This window comes from Theropithecus gelada, chromosome 1, assembly GCF_003255815.1.
Source record: "Theropithecus gelada isolate Dixy chromosome 1, Tgel_1.0, whole genome shotgun sequence".
NCBI lineage: Eukaryota > Metazoa > Chordata > Mammalia > Primates > Cercopithecidae > Theropithecus > Theropithecus gelada.
Window position 1 is genome coordinate 87827795 of NC_037668.1, and position 19077 is coordinate 87846871.

Consider the following 19077-nt stretch of genomic DNA (forward strand, 5'->3'; position numbering starts at 1 on the left):
CCAGCTAATTTTTGTATTTTTAGTAGAGGCAGGGTTTTCCCAGGTTGGCCAGGCTGGTGTTGAACTCCTGACCTCAAGTGATCTGCTCACCTCCGCCTCCCAAAGTGTTGGGATTACAGGCATAAGCCACCATAACCAGCCTATCACTTCTTTAAAAGGCCCTCCAAATATAGCCATATTCTGAAGTACTAGGGATTAACACTTCAATATGTGAACTTTGGAGGGATACAATTCAGCCTTTAACAGCCCTAACAGAAGGAAGAGTCAAAGAAGCCTAACTTTTGAGAGTTAGCCAAGCCAAGGAGAGAGGCCTTCGAAGAAACTAAACCTACTGACACCTTGATCTTGGACTTCTAGCCTCCACAACTGTGAGAAAATAAATCTCTGTTGTTTAAGCCATGTGATCTGGTAAGGAAAGGTTGCTTCCAAACTCTGGGCTTCTTTGGATAATACCTGCCCCTGGAGCTTAAATGTTTCCCTCTTTGGTATTCATACCTTACATTCCTCCTGGGTCCTGGAGGAGGGGGCAAGAGATACTAAACTGAAATCTAGAATTCTCTTTAGCATCAAGCCCAAGGGTGAAGCCAGCTCTGGAACTTAGGCAGTTTGGCTAAAGCCTCTGTGCCTAGCCATTCTCTTATAAGCTGAGTTTCACAGGACTTGTAGGAGACTCAGTGTAGTGTAGTGACCAAGAGACGAGACTGAAGGTAGAGAGCCTACATTTGACTTAGACTTATTGATGAATTCATTTATTACTTGTGTATTGGTTTTAGCCTCTCTGTGCCTCTGTGCCTCAGTTTCCTCACTTGAAAAATAATATACCTACTTCATGGAAAAATTGTAATAATTAAAAGAGTTAATATTTATAAAGCACTTATTATTATTTTCTGGAAGAGAAAAGGCAGCAGGTCTGATTTCTAAGGCACAGCCAATGGGCAGATCTATACCATATCTCTAATAGCTTGCTACCTAACACTTTTCCTATTCCCTTTATAAGTAATTGCTGAATCAGACACCTCATGTTTCCTTCATCTTCTAAAATCCTCTGGTTGTTTCTGGGATTAGCAAAACCAGTCTTTTTCAACTTAATTGCACTCTCAATAATGGGCCAGATGTGTATGATAAGTCCTGCTTGTGGCTGTGTCAATTGCTCCCCTCTATTCATGAAGCTTCCATAGCAGCTTTATTATTTATCCTTTCCCCCAACACAATTTGGCTTGTGTGCATGTGTTTTAAACTGGTTTGAAGCATTTAATTTTGCCAATACAATTTTAGAGTATTAGTTTGCCTCCTGTTCTCTCTCTGCCCTCCTTAATTACCATTTATTGCAAAGTCACACAGAAACATTAAATGCTAATTCTGATTTACATGTTTCTGGCCAAGAACACGGATAATAATTTCCATCCAACACAACCTGAACTCATTTTACATAAGGGTGATTCAGAGTAGAGATTTGAAATCGTAATCAAGTCTTTCTCAAAATCGCCTTATCCTGGCAGTCATTCACTAATGTCTCTGCTAATTGGTAGGCAAATGGCAAAAAACCAAATCTCAATGTTAAAACAACAACAACAACAACTTTGTAACAGGGTTTGTGAAATTGCTCCTCTCGTCAACTGTTACAACATGACAGTTTAAGGAGGAAACACAACTCATTTTATTTGGTTAGATGGGGCTAATCCCACATCACCATAATCCCTCCTGATGTTTTATTGATTCTAAAGGACATTTAGTCAGGAAGCAGCTCAGCACTAGAATCCTGCTAATTAGCAAGCAGCCACATTCCAAATGGGTTCCCAATTGAACAGCAGATTAATGGATAATATGTACTAAAATAATGATTCGTGCATTCAGCTTCTAAAATGTGTGTCTAAATTGCATCTTTAATCTCTTAAGGATATAGGTTTGCGTACAAAGCCCTTAACAAAACGGATTTAATTCAACAAAAGAAGCTTTAGCCAATGACTGTTTAGGGATGAAACAGGTTTATTTCTTATAAATGCAATTCTTTTTTAGTTCTTACGGTTTTGATATCCTTGAACATTTAAAAGACAAAGACAGGTGAGTAAAGAAATCAGTGTGCTTCTCTGATCTGCACAAAAACAGTGAGAAACTGAGAGTGTTGATAGGATAATAAGTAGCTTAACCTTATTTGCTCCCCATTTTCTTTTGGTCTCATATTCCTAATTCTTGGAATCTTGGTTCTGGATCTCAATTTTTAATCAACAAACATCTATTGAGTCTCTACTATGTATAAGTATAATGTGAGCTTTGATACTTGCTTTTTCTTCCTTTAGATTGGTGCCTTTTTGGTATTAATTTTAGTCTTGCGATTTTCTACTCAGCTCTTAGCTCAGTTTTCTGCGTTTCCAGCTTAGCCACACCCCTCTCGTTCATCCAACCACCCCCAAGGTTTTAAAGAAGGCAGACTCTCATGTCCAAAGCTGGCATAGTGGAAATTCATTGACTAAGCTCAGTATCATAACCTCATTATTCATATGTTCATTGATTGATGTGCCTCATAACCTTTACCCTTCATTTTTCTGTATTGCTCCATGTGATATGCCATATATTCTAACTTAGGTATTATTTATCTTTCCCATTAGAATATCAGTTTCATGAGCAAAGGGGTTTTGTTTTTTTCATATCTATATTCCTAGTGTGTAAGAGTAGTGCTTGGTATGTAGTAGGTACCCAGTAAATGCTTGCTAAATAAATGAATAAGTAAATTCCTCAAACATTTACTGTGTACCTATCATGTGGCAATGACATGGTTTGGCTTTGTGTCCCCACCCAAATCTAATGTCAAAGTGTATTCTCCATGTGTTGAAGGAGGGGCCTGGTGGCAGGTGACTGGATCATGGGGGCAGATTTCCCCCATGCTGTTCTCGTGATAGTTTTCACAAGATCGGATAGTTTAAAAGTGTGGCACATCCCCCTTCACTGTCTCTCTCTCTCTCCTGCTTTGCCATGGTAAGGTATGCTTGCTTTCCCTTTGCCTTTTGCCTTGATCGTTACGTTTCCTATGGCCTCTCAGCCATCCTTCCTGTTAAGCCTGTAAATCTATAAGTCAATTAAACCTCTTTTCTTCATAAATTACCCAGTCTCAGGTAGTTCCTTACAGCAATGTAAAAACAGACTGACAGAGAAAATTGGTACCAGGAGAGTGGGGCACTACTATAAAGATACATGAAAATGTGGAAGTGACTTCCAAACTGGGTAATGGGCAAAGGTTGAAACATTTTGGAGGGCTCAGAAGAAGAGAGGAAGATGTGGGAAAAAAAATTTGAAACTTCCTAGAGACTTGTTGAATGGTTTTGATCAAAATGCTGACAGTGACATGGACAATGACGTCCAGGTTGAGGTGGTCTCAAATGAGAATGAGGAACTTTTTGGGAAATGGAGTAAAGGTCCCTCTTTCTATGCTTTAGCAAAAAGACTGGCAATATTTTGCCCCTGCCTTAGAGATCTGTGGAACTTTGAACTTGAGAGAAGTGATTTAGGGTATCTAGCAGAAGAAATTTCTAAGCAGCAAAGCATTCAAGATGTGACCTGGTTGTGTCTAAAAATGTACAGTCATAAGCATTTACAAAGAGATGGTCTAAAATTGCAATTTATGTTTAAAAGGGAAGCAGAGAAAAAAAGTTTGGAAAATTTGTAGCCTGACTATGAGGTAGAAAGGAAAAACACATTTTCTGGGGAGAAAGTCAAGCTGGCTGCAGAAATTTGCATAAGTGATGAGGAGCTATATATTAATAGCCAGGACAATGGGAAAAATGTCTCCAGGTCATTTCAGAGATCTTGGCAGCCCCTCCCATCACAGGCCTGGAGGCCTGGGAGGGAAAAATAGTTTCATGGACTGGGTCCAGGGCCCCACTGCTCTGTGTAGCCTCAGGACGTGGTGCCCTGCATCCCAGTTGCTCCAGCTCTAGCTGTGGCTGAAAGGGACCAAGGCACAGCACAAGCCATGGCTTCAGAGGGTGCAAGCCCCAAGACTTTGTAGCTTCCATGGAGTGTTGGGCCTGTGGATGTGCAGAAGGTAAGAGTTTGGGAGCCTTTGCCTAGATTTCAGAGGATGTATGGAAATGCCTGGATGTTCAGGCAGAAGTCTGCTGAAGGGGTGGAGCCCTAATGGAGAACCTCCACTAGGGCAGTACAGTGGGGAAATGTGGGATTGGAGCTCCTGTACAGAGTCCCCACTAGGGGACTGCTAGTGGAGTTGTAAAAAGAGGGTGTACAGTCCTCCAGACCCCAGGATGGTAAATCCAGTGACAGCTTTCAACCATGTACCTGGAAAAGCCACAGGCATTCAATGCAAGCTTGTGAAAGCAGCCAAAGGAGTTGTACCCTGAAGAACCACAGGGGCAGAGCTGCCCAAACCCTTAGGAACCCACCCCTTGCATCAGTGTGCTCTGGATGTGAGACATAGAGTCAAAAGAAATTATTTTGGAGCTTTAAGATTTAATAACTGCCCTGGTGGGTTTTGGACTTGCATGGGTACTGTAGCTCCTTTGTTTTGGCCCATTTCTTCCTTTTGGAATGGGAGCATTTACCCAATGCCTGTACCCCCACTGTATCTTGGAAGCAACTGACTTGTTTTTGATTTTACAGGCTCATAGGTAGAAGAGATTTACCTTGTCTCAGATGAGACTTTGGACTTGGACTTTTGCATTAATGCTGGAATGAGTTAAGACTTTAGGGGACTGTTGGGAAGGCATGATTGGTTTCGAAATGTAAAAAGAACATGAGACTTGGGAGGACCTGGGGGCAGAATGATATTGCTTGACTCTGTGTCCCTACCCAAATCTCATGTCAAATTGTAATCTCCATGTACTGAAGGAAGGGCCTAGTGGGAGGTGATTGGGTCATGAGGGCGGATTTCCCCCATGCTGTTCTCATGATGGTGAGTGAGTTCTCATGAGGTTTGATGGTTTAAAACTGCACATGTACCCTAGAACTTAAAGTATAATTAAAAAATCAAAACAAAACAAAACAAAAAAACTGTGGCACTTCCCCCCTCGCTGTCTCTCTTTCTCTCTCTCCTGATTTGCCATGGTAAGACGTGTTTGCTTCCCCTTTGCCTTTCACTGTGATTGTAAGTTTCCTGAGGCCTCCCATCCATTCTTACTGTACAGCCTACAGAACTATGAGTCAGTTAAACTTCTTTTCTTCAGAAATTACTCAGTCTCATGTAGTTCCTTATAGCACTGTGAGAACGGACTAATACAGCCAAGTACTAGGCTAGATGTTGGAAATATAGTGTGAGGAAAATAGTCATGCCCCTTGCTAGCATGGAGATCACTATGTAGACTTTAAACTAACAAATAACGCAAATACACACATAATTACAAATAGTGATAAGTGTTAGCAAATAAAATGACTGGGTGCCATGACAGAGTATAGCCCAAGGGACCTGATTTTGATGACTTGGGTAAGGAAGGCCTTCTTCAAGGTGCTCATGAGATAGGGACTGAGAAGAATTTATGTATCTGCATCCCTGAGAATATTTTGAGGGATCACCCCTCTAATTCAATTCAATTCAATGTATCCCCAACCCCCAATTCAGTTCAAGTCAATAAATACTTATTGAGAACCTACTATGTACCAGGCACTGCTCTAGACACTTTGGATACATCAATGAATAAAACAAAGACCCTTTCTTCCCCGTGGCACTATCATCTACTGTCTGTCAGGGAGATACAGATAATAACTAAACAGATGATAAATCAGCAAATTACCTAATTCATTAGAGGTTGATAAGTGTATAAAAGAAAACACAAGAAGACTAGCTTAAGGGGAACAAAGGATGGGGACCACAGCTTTAAATAGGGTGGTTAGTGTAGGTCTCATTGACAAGGAGATATTTGAGCAAAAACTTGAAGAAGGTGAGGGAGTTAGCATAAGGGTATCTGTGGGAAGAGCTTTCAAGGTAGAGGGAACATTCAAAGGATAGGTGCTAAGCTGAAGTCTGCATGGTGTGTTTGAGGAAGAAAAGAGGCATGGTGTAACTGGAACAGATTAGGGAAAGGAAATTTTAGATGGAGCCAGAGAAGTGATGGGGGAGCAGCTCGTGTAGAGGACTTTGATTTTTTTTTTTTTTTTTTGCCTTCTACATGTAATAACATACTCTTGCAGTGTTTTGAGAAGAGTAATGATGTGAACCCTTTTAGGTTTATTAATAGATTATAATAGCTGTAGGAGTGAGGATAAATTAGGTATAAGAGTAGAAATAGAGTTCAGTTAGGAGGCTATTACAGAAATCCAGGAGAAAGATAATGGTAGTGTGGATGGGTGTTGTTAAGTAACAATAGAGGGGGGTGACAGGGAACCAGATTCTGGATATAAGTTGATTTGCTAATTAAATAAATTAAATCAATAATTAATAATCTTTCAAAACAGCAAGTTCCAGGCCCAGTTGTGTTCACTGGTGAATTCTACCAAAAATTTGAGAAGGAAATTGTAGTAGTTTCCCCTTATCTACACGGTGTATATTCCAAGACCCATCGTGGATACCTGAAACCACAGCTAGTACTGAACCCTACATATGTCCTATGCACAAATTTCTTTTTCCTTCTTCACAATTGTACGAACAGAAGATTTGTTCTTTTCGTAGATCTTAGCAACCTCAGCATACATTTATTTTCCTCATTAAGTTGCGAGCTTTCACCTTTTTACATAAGAAATTACTTTACAGTTTATCTTTGGCATATGCAAGTTGCCAGCATTACTACTTTTTTGCTTTGAGGCCATTAATAAGCACAATAAGAATTACTTGAACACAAGCACTGTGATACCATGACAGTCAATCTGATAACCAAGATAGCTACTAAGTGACCAACACAGGGGTAACATATACAGCATGGATATGTTGGATGAAGGTATGATCATGACCCAGGCAGAACCAAGCAGGATAGAATAAGATTTCTTCATGCTGCTCAGAATGGTGCACAACTTAAAATTTATAACTTGCTTATTTCTGGAATTTTCCATTTAATATTTTCAGACCATTGGTAACTGAAGTCATAGAAAGTGAAACCACAGAAAAGGGAAGCCTACTATAATTTGTCTTTTTCTCTGTGTGCTTTTAAGGTTTTTTCTTTACCACTGGGTTAAACAATTTGATCACAATGAACTTTTGCATGGTTTATTTCAAATTTCTTGTGTCTGAAGTTCATTGAGCTCCTTGGGTCCATGTCTTTATAGTTTACCCCAAATTTGAAAAAATTGCAGCTTTTTTTATTTGTTCAACATACTTTTCTTCCCTTCATCCCTCTCTTCCTTTTCTGAGACTCCAGTTTCCCATGTATTAGGTTGCTGGTGTCACAAGACCCAATGATGCTCTGTTAGTTTTTCCTTCATTTTTTCACACTGAGTTTTATTTTACATAGTGTCTATATCTGTGTCGTCAAACTCACTTATTTGTTATTGTGTGTATTATCTTCCATTGCTTCCATAACAAACATTTTTCTTTCAGGTATTGTATTTTTAAAATAAACCTTATTTTTTTAAAGTAGTCTTAGATTTTACAGAAAAAATTCAAGGTAGTACGGAGAATTTTCACATGCTTCATACTTGGTTTCCCTTTTGGTCAATATCTTACATTCATATGATACTATTGCTATGATTAATGGACCAATATTCATACATTATGATTAACTAAAGTCCATAATTCCAATATCCTTAGTTTTTACCTAATATTCCTTTTCTGTTCCAGATTCCCTCCAGGCTATCCCATAACATTTAGTCTTCATGTCCTCTTATGTTCTTGTTGGCTGGGACAGTTTCTCAGATCTTCCTCATTTTCAATGGTCTTCACAATTTTGTGGAGCACCGGCTAGGCATTGTGTAGAATGTCTCTGTTGTGAATTGTTTAGGGTTTTTCACATTATTACACTGGGGTTACATGTTGTAGTGGAGAAGACAGTGTATTTTTTTTTAATCTCCAGAAGTTGTATTTGGATCTTTTTAAATCTTCCATACCTTTCATTATGTTCACGTCTTCCTATGCCTTCTTGAACAGGTGAAGTGTATTTATAAGTGCTCTTTTAACATGCTTGTTTACTAATTGTATTATCCGTGTTGTTTAGGAATCTGCTTGTATTAACTGGTTTTTCTCTCAATAATACGTCCTAATTTTCCTGCTTCTTTTTGTGCTCAGCAATTTTTGCATACATTTTAGAAACTGTGATTTTTGCATTGTTGATCAAAATTTTCTGTTCCTTTGAAGTTGGGGGACTTTGTTCTTAGATATAATTAAGTTGCTCAAAAACATTTTGATCATTTTCAAGCTTTGTTAGACTTTTAAGATTTGTTGAGTTTGTCTGGGGTAATTTGGCACCATCATTACAATGCTGTACTTTTTTAAGGTTTCTACTCAATGCCATATGTGGTACAAGATCTTCTTCACTAGCTGGTGGAAACATGAAGTATTCCCAATCCTGTATGAGATCTAACGATGTTTCTACATCTTTCTTTTGGTGTTACTTTCCCTGGCCTTGGGTAGTTGCCTCAAATGGATACATTAGCCAGCACTCACATGAAGATTTAAGGGTAACTCTTAGAAATCTCCAGAGAGGGCTCCCTGGGGATTTCTCACTTCTCTACTCCTCTGTACTGTGCATTTTAGTCTTTTTGGCCTTCCTGAACTCGAAACTCTGTCGCTTTAACTCAGGGAGAATGCTGGGCTCTGCTTGAATTCCCCATTCCTATGCAATGAGCTAGGCTCACTTGCTTTGTTTTTCTTCTCCCAGGAGTCACTGTTCCGTGCTGTTTGCCATTCGATGTCTGAGAATCACTGCTTCACATATTTTGTCCTATATTTTTGTCATATATTTTTAGTTGTTAAAGGTGGAATGGTAAATCTAGTCCCTGATAGTCTGTAATGGTTGTAGGTGGAAGTTTCCTGCTTTGTTTTTCTACAGCAAAGAAGACCCTCTGGTCACAAAAAAAGCATACCTTCTTAACTCTATCAAGTGATGAAATCGATCGCTTCACACACAGAACTCCTACTCTAAAGACAGATCTAGTGTTTGGTATCCTAACAGAAGACAGAGTGAATAAAAAATTCGGGCTGCTCTCACAAAATGTCATTCCCTAGGTAGGAGTCTAGAAAATCCAAGATCAAGGTGCTGGCAGGTTAAGTTTTTGGTGAGGACCCTCTTCCTGACTTATAGATGGCTACCTTTTGTATCTTCACATGGAAGAGACAGGAAACTCTCATGTCTGTTCCTCTTGTTACAAAGACAATAATTTCATCATAGGGGTTTTACCTGTATGACTTCATCTAAACCTAATCACCTCCCAAAGCCAGTCTCCAAAAACCATCATATTTGAAGTTAAGGCTTCACCATATCATTTGAGGAAGGGGTGGTGGATACAAATATTCAGTTCTTAGCAAAAGTTGACTTACTTTATTTCATTTTGGTAACCCAAATCTTGATGGTTAAGCAATGTTTCCAGCAGGCTCAGGGTCAGATACAATCCATGCTTCCCACATATAGCCCTGACCTACAAGTTTGAAAAAAAAAAAAAGATTTCACTAGAATACAAAATGTTTCAATAGGATACGATTAATATTTTTCTCATAATTAGAAGCTATATTTTTTGACAAAGAATTAATACCCAGCAGTATATTCTACCATTGAGGTATCATTCAGGATATGATTTAGGACAAGAATGTGCAACTGAATGCTTACCAGCAAGTTTTTATACAGTTGACACAGAGGCATACTTCATTACTCAGAAGCCACTGGGGTTTGAAATGCTGATCTCACATTTTTATCAGCCATGGAATGGGTAGTCAATGCCTCTGTATTATACATACTTCATTATATAGGTGAATTGCTAAATGTTTTTGTTTCATCCATTTTGATTTGCAAAACAAGCTTGTTGTATTAGTGGGGTTAATACTACTATCTACATTTTATATATGAGGAAATAAAGACTTGGAGAGATTAAGTATTTCCTTAATGTCACATAGCTAATAAGTTATGGAACTTAGTCTAGAAACCAGATGCTCAGATAAATATTTGTTGAATGAATGAATGAGGTGTCATTGAAGTTTCCCAAGTTCATAATATGTTCTAAATCTTGTTCTGAACTAGTACAAACTAGTTCAGTTCTCAGGTTGGTGGGTAAGTGACACTTAGATTCAAATATTTCAAACTTTTAGGGTGTAGTAACTTTTGTTGTATATTTAGAATAATGGTTAAACATCTAAATGATAGAATCAAACAGACCTTATTTGAGCACAGGTCTGCTTCCTGTGATCTCTCTGATCTTGGGAAGTTACTTAACCTTTTTATAGCTGCAGCTTCATTTATTAAACAAGACTAGTACTTCCTACTTCCCAGGATTCTGTGAGGATTTCATGATAAAGTTAGCATTTAGAATAGTGCCTGGCTCTTAGTAGGCATTTGATTAATATTTGATGAAATAAAGAAAAGACAGAGGGAGGAGAGAGGAAGCAGAGGGAGAGAGGAAAGAAGAGAGAAGAGGGGAGAGTAGGGGAAAGAAGAGAGAAGGAAAATAGAGAAATGGAAGAAGAAAGAAGAGAGGAAACAAGGGAGGGAGAGAGAGAGAAATGGCAGGGTATCAAGGAAGGAAGGGGAGAAGGAAGGAAAAAACAAATGTCGAGTTTAGTGTGTGGACTATTTACACTAAATTGGACATTTCTAATAATAACTATGTAAATAAATATATAAAAAAGCAGCTACTAAAAATAGCTATTTAGTACAAACATAACTACGGTTGAGCATTCCTAATCCAAAAATCCAAAATCTGAAACTTTTTGAGTGCTGACAGGAAACCACAAGTGCGGAATTCTACACATTAGTATTTAACACAAACCTCGTTTCATGCACAAAATTATTACAATTATTGTATAAAGTTACCTCCAGGCCATGTGTATAAGTGATATATGAAACAAAAATAAATTTCATGTTTAGATTTGAAGTTCTGTCCCCAAGATAGTTCATTACATATACGTAACTATCCCAAATCCAATAAACATTCAAAATCCAAAACACTTCTGGTCCCAAATATTTCAGACAAGAGATACTTGACCTGTATTTTTAGTCACTGTTACTATTTTTAGAGGAAGTTCAGTGTAGTGCCTGTTTTAAACCTATCTTTTTATATTGATACTTCAGCCTTCGTGGGCTTTGCTGACCCTGGAGAGACTGCCCTTCCTGAAGTGTGACTTTTATCACCTAACCAACTTATCGAAAGCCCATACCCCAACCATCTATTTTATTGATGTGCTCACAGAGCCACTATTTCCCTGCTCTAACCACCCTGGGGCCAGGTACAGAGCCTGCTGGTTATGCAAGCTAGCCAATCCTAAGCCTGCTTACTCTGCTCTGTCCATTCCTTCCCAAAAACCCACAGAAAGTCTCGTGCCCACATTCCCCTCACTCTCTCTGCCTCCTGACAGAACCCGGTGCTTCCTCTGGCCTTGCAAGGTGTGGCCTGGCCCTGCAGGGTGTGGGGTGCCCTCTCCTTTCAGCAACCATGAGAAACAAACTATCTTTTCAGTAGCAATCATCTCATTTCCTGATCTGTTGGTCTCACCATACTTGAATAATCATAAAACCAACATTTTAAAATGACAACAAAAAGCCCATCCTCATTTGTCTGTATGAAAGGAAAGACAACCAATCTGGATTTGAAACTCGCATGTTCCTATGTATAGAGGAGAAATGTCAGGGAAGCTTAGAAGAGGAAAAAAAAAAGATTGATTTGAATCATGAAAAAATAAATAGAGTTTGCTAGAAGAATAAAGAGTTGAGGGGCATTCTAGGCAGAGGAAAAGCATGTGTAAATATGGGTGAGAAAAAGCATGGTGCTTTTTAGAAGCAGCATTTATTTTGACATTATCCATTCTGCTATCATATCCCTTTTCAGGTTGGGCTGTAATTAGCTGTTATTTGTTGAGCATTTCTACAAGGTGGTGGCTTACTCAGGACTGGAATTGGGTTTCATTCATTTTCTTATCACCATTGACTAGCACAGTATTGAAACATAAAGGATCAATAATTATTTAATAAATGTATATATGAGTGAAAGAGGGCATGAATGCATGAGTTGAATTCACTGAAGAGTGGCATATGCATGAGTGGAGATGGGCAAAAAAATAAAGTTCAAGAGTCAGAGATTGGTCATGCTAGGCTATTTCACTCCATAAATAAGAACTGAACTATCTTCATGATTAGAACATATTGATATATTTTTGAACATCAATATTAAGAGAACATTCTAAAAACAGATCACTTACTTCTGGCAACATTGAGTTTTGCTTTAGGCTAAAATGAACAGCATATTAGAAATAGTACATCAGGGTTCCTAGAAGCAGACTGATTGATAGCTGCTAAGAACGGACTGCTGCCAGTTATAGAGGCACAACAGAAACATCTACCAGAAAATAACAGCAATTCCATGTTAGTCACGATTATTATTAAAATCCTTTAAAACATCAATATTCATAATGAGGACCCTTGGTAAGAAAATGTTTCTATGTAGTTTCTTCTGTTTATTAAGGAAATGTTTTTAACCAGAAGTAAATAAAATATCTGTTATTAAAAATTACATGTGAAATAAACATTCATTTCCCCAAAATGCTCCTTGAAAGAGCAGTGCACACTGTCTCAGCTCCCTCTTTTCCCACAGATAGCTCCATTTGCATTTTACCTCTTCATTCTGCTTAAACTATGTTTACCACGTTACTAGGAATCTCCATGGTTTTAAATTTAATGTATACTTTTCAATCCTATTTATAGATGATCTCGTTGCAGCATGAGACATGGCTGATCATTGCCACCCTTCTCCAAACTCTCTTTGTATTTTGCTTTTTTTTTTTTTTTAAACCACTCCTATGTCTCCTTTGATTGTTTTGAATTTCCTTTGTTGGCTTCTCTTTGTTTACCACTCCTTAGCAATGAGTGCTCTCCTCAGCCTTCTTCCATTCTCACTTGTCATTACATCCTTGGGTAATCTTAACTACTATGAATTCCACTCCATATTGAAAAGTCTTAAATCACTATTCAGTTTTCACCTCTCTAGCCAGATCAGCATGTTCAAAACTGAACTCATAGGCCGGGCGCGGTGGCTCAAGCCTGTAATCCCAGCACTTTGGGAGGCCGAGACGGGCGGATCACGAGGTCAGGAGATCGAGACCATCCTGGCTAACATGGTGAAACCCCGTCTCTACTAAAAAATACAAAAAACTAGCCGGGCGCGGTGGCGGGCGCCTGTAGTCCCAGCTACTCGGAAGGCTGAGGCAGGAGAATGGCGTGAACCCGGGAGGCGGAGCTTGCAGTGAGCAGAGATCCGGCCACTGCACTCCAGCCTGGGCGGCAGAGCGAGACTCCGTCTCAAAAAAAAAAAAAAACAAAAAACTGAACTCATCACTCCTTCCTCTACCCCTCTCAATTACTCCTTTTCTGTTTCCTATCTCAGAGAATGGCACCACTGTCCATCAGGTTGCCAAAGCTAGAACCTTGGAAGTCATTCTTTATTTCTCCCAAGTCGGGGCCCCTATCCAATTAGTCATCAAGACTTGCTTTTCTACCTCCTTGATGTCTCCATCCCTCCTGGTACTGCCTTGGCTTAAACCTTCATAATTTCTTGCCTGGATGATTGAAACAGCCTTCTAAAAGGTCTCTCTGCCCCCAGTTTTGCCTGCTTCTAATCCATTCTCCAAATTCGATTGGAATGCTCTTTTTTCTCATTTGAATCTGATCATATCATTCACTTGTTTAATATCCTTCAATGGTTCCTTTGGACCTTCAGTATGAAATTCACGCTCCTTACAAAGACCCTTCATAAACTGGCTCCTACTTTCCATTCTAAAGTTGACTTGAGCAGGACTTACAGTTTCCTGAATTAGCCATGCTGTCATGTCAGTGCTTTCACATTGCGACTTTTACCGAGAACACTTTCACACTTTCCCATCTCTTCCCCTGTCTCCAAGTTTTGTTTGTTTGTTTGTTTGTTTGTTTTAATAAGTCTTGCCTCTGTCACCCAGGCTGGAGGGCAGTGGCAGGATCTCGGCTCACTGCAACCTCTGCCTCCTGGGTTCAAGCAATTCTCCTGCCTCAGCCTCCCAAGTAGCTGGGACTACCATGTCCACGAGTAGTGTGTGCCATCATGCCTGGCTAATTTTTTTATTTTTAGTAGAGAAAGGGTTTCACCATGTTGGCCAGGATAGTATCCATCTCTTGACCTTGTGATCCGCCCACCTTAGCCTCCCAATGTGCTGGGATTACAAGCGTGAACCACCATGCCCAGCCACCCTGTCCCCTCATTCTTTGCCAAACTCGCCTGTCCTCTAAGATTCAGTGTTTACATCATCTCCTCTGGAGAGCTTTCAGGTGAGGGCACATTGGTGTTCCTTCTCTGTGTTCAAAGTCACTGCCGTCATTACACTGTCACAGAGAATTGTGATGACATATTTAAAACATTGCCTTTCCCCTGAGCTCCTGGAGAACTCAGGAGCCCAAACCATAAAAGTCTGTTGTCCTCAGTTCCTACTTCAATGCCCAGAACACAATGAGTGAGTATTATGTCAAATGCAAGAATGGATTAAATATGCCATATTGATCAGAAAGGTGACTGTTGCATTGGAAGAGGAGAAAGATTCAAAGTTAGTAAAAATCTTTTTATACTTTTAAGGCAGAGCTTAAAGTTATAGAAAACACTAAATATGAAAATAGAACCTGACAAACTACAGAAGGAGGTCTTAAAGTCCTGGTCCACTTAAACACATGTCTTAGCTAGAGTCTTGCCACAAGAATGAACTTCACATTCACAAACCCAGGCTATGTCAGTAAGGGGACTTCCTCCTGATGATGAGGAAGCTACATGAAAATGAAGCAAAGAGTAATTAAAACAACCTATGTTCTAGCTAGCTCCTCCTGGGAGGCAGGTTTGGGAGCAGTTTGGGAGGGGTTTGTGCTGTGAAGCAGAAAGAGGATGAGTTCAAATGCTGAAGAATATGGATTATGTAAAAGGTTAAACTGAGCCTGCATGCATAGAATGTCTTAGGTTCTACAACCCTATTGAATCTACACCTGACTTGGATAATGGTCAGGGAAGTTAATAAATAAATGAATGTGTATCCACATTGCCTTGGCAGTCCTAACAGAAACCATCATTGCGTTGAAGGTATGCTAGAGGAACAGGATGAGTGAGTCCATAGAATGAAGATGGCAGATACTTTATATACTTCTATACTGACCTTTGTATATGGTCAAATTCCATTGATTTTAGTGACAAGACCCGTAGAATATCCTTTAAAACTGCATTTATTTATCTTGGAAATTACAGATGATTTGTGAACCCTCTGAAATGGTGGCTGTGTGGATGTGCTTTTAAAATTTTTTTTTAAATCTTTCTGGACAGAAAGTGCATAGCTTTCATAGTCTGTGATTCTCTCTCCTGCACCCAAAGGAAATTCAGAGCTACTGGCCAAAACAACCCCCCCGCCCCCGCAAAAAAAAGAAACCTTTTAACTCAGTCATAACCTTTCCTTGTCCACTCTGAAGTCCCATGTTAAGGAGTAAGGGAGTAGAGGTATCATAGTGGCTGCTTCTGTTTCCAACGTCCCTTCGGCCTCAATTTGCCTCATGTTCTGGGGAAACAGAATTCTATTTTACGTGCCTCCCAGAACTGTATTATGCTCTGAGTGAGTTCCAGATGTCTTAAGAGATGCCAGATGGCTCATGAAAGGCAGACCAGCTTCAAGGAAAATGTACCCCATTTCTTTGGATCTGAACCATAAAGTTAAGCTTTCAGGGATGGCTGTGGGGAGAAGAACATTCAAGATTCAAGGTCTGCCCTGACAACCAGACCTCAGTGTGGCCATCACTTGACTGTGGGAAGATTCGCCTTTCTTAGGCTGTTTTGAAGTGAGACCCTCACCAAACACTGATTTCTTTTTTATAAGAAGGAAAGGAAGCATATACAGTGAGGGCCTTATAAATCAGATAGTATGCTAAATGCCTCCACATATTTATTTTATTTAATCCTTACATAGACACAGGAGGTAGATATTTGGGACCCAGATTTGCCAGTGGAAAATCTGAGACTTAAAGAGCTTTAGTAAACATATTTTGATTTTCAAGTTGTTTATGTTTCATTCTATGAGTATCATCTGAGAATATTCAAACTTCACCATTGGGTTATGTGGTTTCTAATCTAAGAAAAAATTGCGGCTAAGAATTTTTAGACTAAGAGACTATTTCTGTAGATCTTCTCACAAACAAGGCCACATGTGCTGTGTGGACTCTCCTAGAATGCTCTATCTCTCTTTCTCATGAAATATGCTTGCATGTATAATATTCAAACACACACACACACACACACAGTTTTGCCTTTGCACAGTTGATTTTAATACAGAAGTTAAGAGAAAAATGCTTTTATCCTAGAATAAGAACTCATTTTCAACATATCATGTCCTTGCTCCTTAGTAAACACCACCGTTTTTTAAATTCTCTGACTCCCTCAATTCTAACCTCTGTATACCTAGATGAAAGGCATTTTCCAATCTTTCTAACAGGAAGTTTTTGGCCTATAATTTCCAATTCTTTCTAATCTTCTGGAATTCTAACTCTTGTATATTGAACTCAATGGAATCATCCAGATATCTTCTACCTAATGAAGTGCCGATTCTGCCTCTCAGTTTCCATAACTCTTCTGGAGTTTGAATCCTGGCCCTGCCACTTGTTAGCTGTGACTCTTGGGTGATTCAATTGGCCTCTTCGAGACTCCGTTGTTTTTTTTTGAGACAGAGTCTCGCTCTGTCACCCAGGCTGGAGTGCAGTGGCGTGATCTCGGCTCACTGCAACCTCTGCCTCCCGGGTTCAAGCAATTCTCCTGCTTTAGCCTCCCGAGCGGCTGGGATTACAGGCATGCTCCACCACACCAGGCTAATTTTTTTTTTTTGTATTTTTAGTAGAGACGGGGTTTCACCGTATTGGCCAGGTTGGTCTTGAACTCCTGACCTTGTGATCCATCCACCTCAGCTTCCTAAAGTGCTGGGATTACAGGCATGAGCCACCATGCCCGGCGAGACTCAATTTAAAAAATTTATTAAATGGGTATTGTAAGGACTACCTAGATTTTGTAGTATTTTGTACAGAATTAACTTTGTAAGTGTTATATGAGATAATGTAAGCAAAGCATTTAGCACAGTGCTTGGCACCTAGTAAAAGTGTAGTGATGATGAGGTGTTGCTAATAGAGTTACAGTAGTAGTGGTAATTATTATTTTACCTGTATCCATAGTAGCCTTATGATGGGATTTACTTGGCTGCAGCAGTTCCATGAATTATTATGGTTCTGGATTCTCTTCCATGAAGCGCATCTGCACTATTAATTAATGCTCCAAAACAGCATGGTAACCTCTACCGGCAGTAAATTACATTGGTCCCTAAAATTTGGTTTTCCTCAGGGATGGGACACCACATGCTGTTCTCATTGGAAGCCAGGAAAGAGTGTGAGAAATAAACATTTGGCCTTGAAAAAATAGTTGTTTTCCATTATGAAATATTATTTGGGTGTTGTTATATCCTCTATTATTAACATAAAACAACCCAGTATAAATAATTCCTGGATCAATTTCACAATTCCTGTACATTTCACAATTCCTTTTCTGCCTTGTTTTTCACTTCTCAAGCAAAGAAAACAAACACTTGTGTAATGTATTCCACAGGCAGAATACAGATCAGTCCTGTGCCTTATTACTATAGACCCAATGCCCTAAAGTAGCCTTTATAGAGGAACAAATCTGAAATTGAATTTTGGTTACCTTAGGTGGAGGAAGGCAGCCAGAGAATGAGCGATCTTCTTTTCGAAAACTCAGATTGAGATTGTCTATGTTGAGTCTGCCATTGGTTGTCCTTAGTGCCATCTTCAAAATCTCCAACAGACTCCTGTTCACTTCTGGCTGTGAGCTGGAGTGTTGAGGTGGAGGGCTGATTGGAAGGGAAATGGGGAAGGCTATGAAAAGATGATCCACTCAAAGCAGCTGCATGCTTTCCTACTACATCTCTCAACTTTGCTACACACTGTGGAACCAGTGAGCCCATCCACGAAGGCCCTCTCAGTCTTGGGAACCTGGTCATGAGGCTGCATGCAGATATTTCATAGCTTAAATTGTACCTGCTCCATCTGAGTGAGCTCTACCATCTCTTTTCCAAGAGGCATCAACCAATCTGACTACACCAAAGGCCAAAATTGTTAATCTATCTTTATAACTGTATTTTTTTTCTAGGTTGAGACAAAAAATAAGTAATCATAGTAGTTTACCTACTTGATTTTGCTTTTCTTCAACTCAGATAATTACTGATGACAAATGAAATTTCTAAACTGCTCACTGCCACAAGCAAAGCAAAGCAGATTCCACCAGATCCCCATACCAAGAGAACCTAGTTCCCTGGGAGGAAATCCTGAACCAGTTGAATTTCCTGCATTAACCTTGACTCTGCTCCTTATATCTGAAAAACCCAGAAATGTTTGGGAGTAATTACTTACAGTCTGGCATGCAAATGTACATAATTATTAAGATGGTCTGTCTAACTGACTATCATTATTTTAAATAATAGGTGAAAAGCAACAGGGTGAGATGTTTTAGTCACTGATTTTATGAAACTGGTTTGATATGTTTACTCATCTAACAGCCAAATGTATTTGTTCCTCCAGATCCAGGCAGACTATTGCTTCTTCTGTGAAGCTTTTGCTGTTTTCCATTGTTTCAAGTTAAACACCAAGTTCCCTAGAGGGACAGTCCATGACACTGCCCAACTTCTACCCATCTACATCGGGTTTCTTTCAGTGGTATGCTGGTAAATCTTTAACAATCAGCTCTGCAAGATAAAGCCCTAATTTGTTGCATTACTGATTTCCCTGGTATAAATACTCCCACCATGGTTGATTTCAGGCTACCACTGTGACATTGCTGAATGAGGAGTTGGGAAGAGGTGTGCATCATCGGCCCTGATGTCTGGCTCCTGCACACCCCTGATTGATACACTTATTCATAGTGCTTTGTTCTTTTCCTTAATAGGTCTCCTTCAACTTG

General features: G+C 39.5%; 1 protein-coding gene across 1 annotated transcript in view; it reads right to left on the minus strand.

The window, feature by feature from the left end:
• Positions 1-19077, minus strand: part of C1H1orf87 (chromosome 1 C1orf87 homolog) — an 81182-nt gene that overhangs the window by 24585 nt on the left and 37520 nt on the right. The window contains exons 6-7 of the mRNA XM_025356202.1: positions 17806-17971; positions 9410-9507 (exon numbers count right to left, since the gene is read on the minus strand). Coding sequence (XP_025211987.1) covers positions 9410-9507; positions 17806-17971 — 264 coding nt within the window. The remainder of the gene's footprint in view (positions 1-9409; positions 9508-17805; positions 17972-19077) is intronic.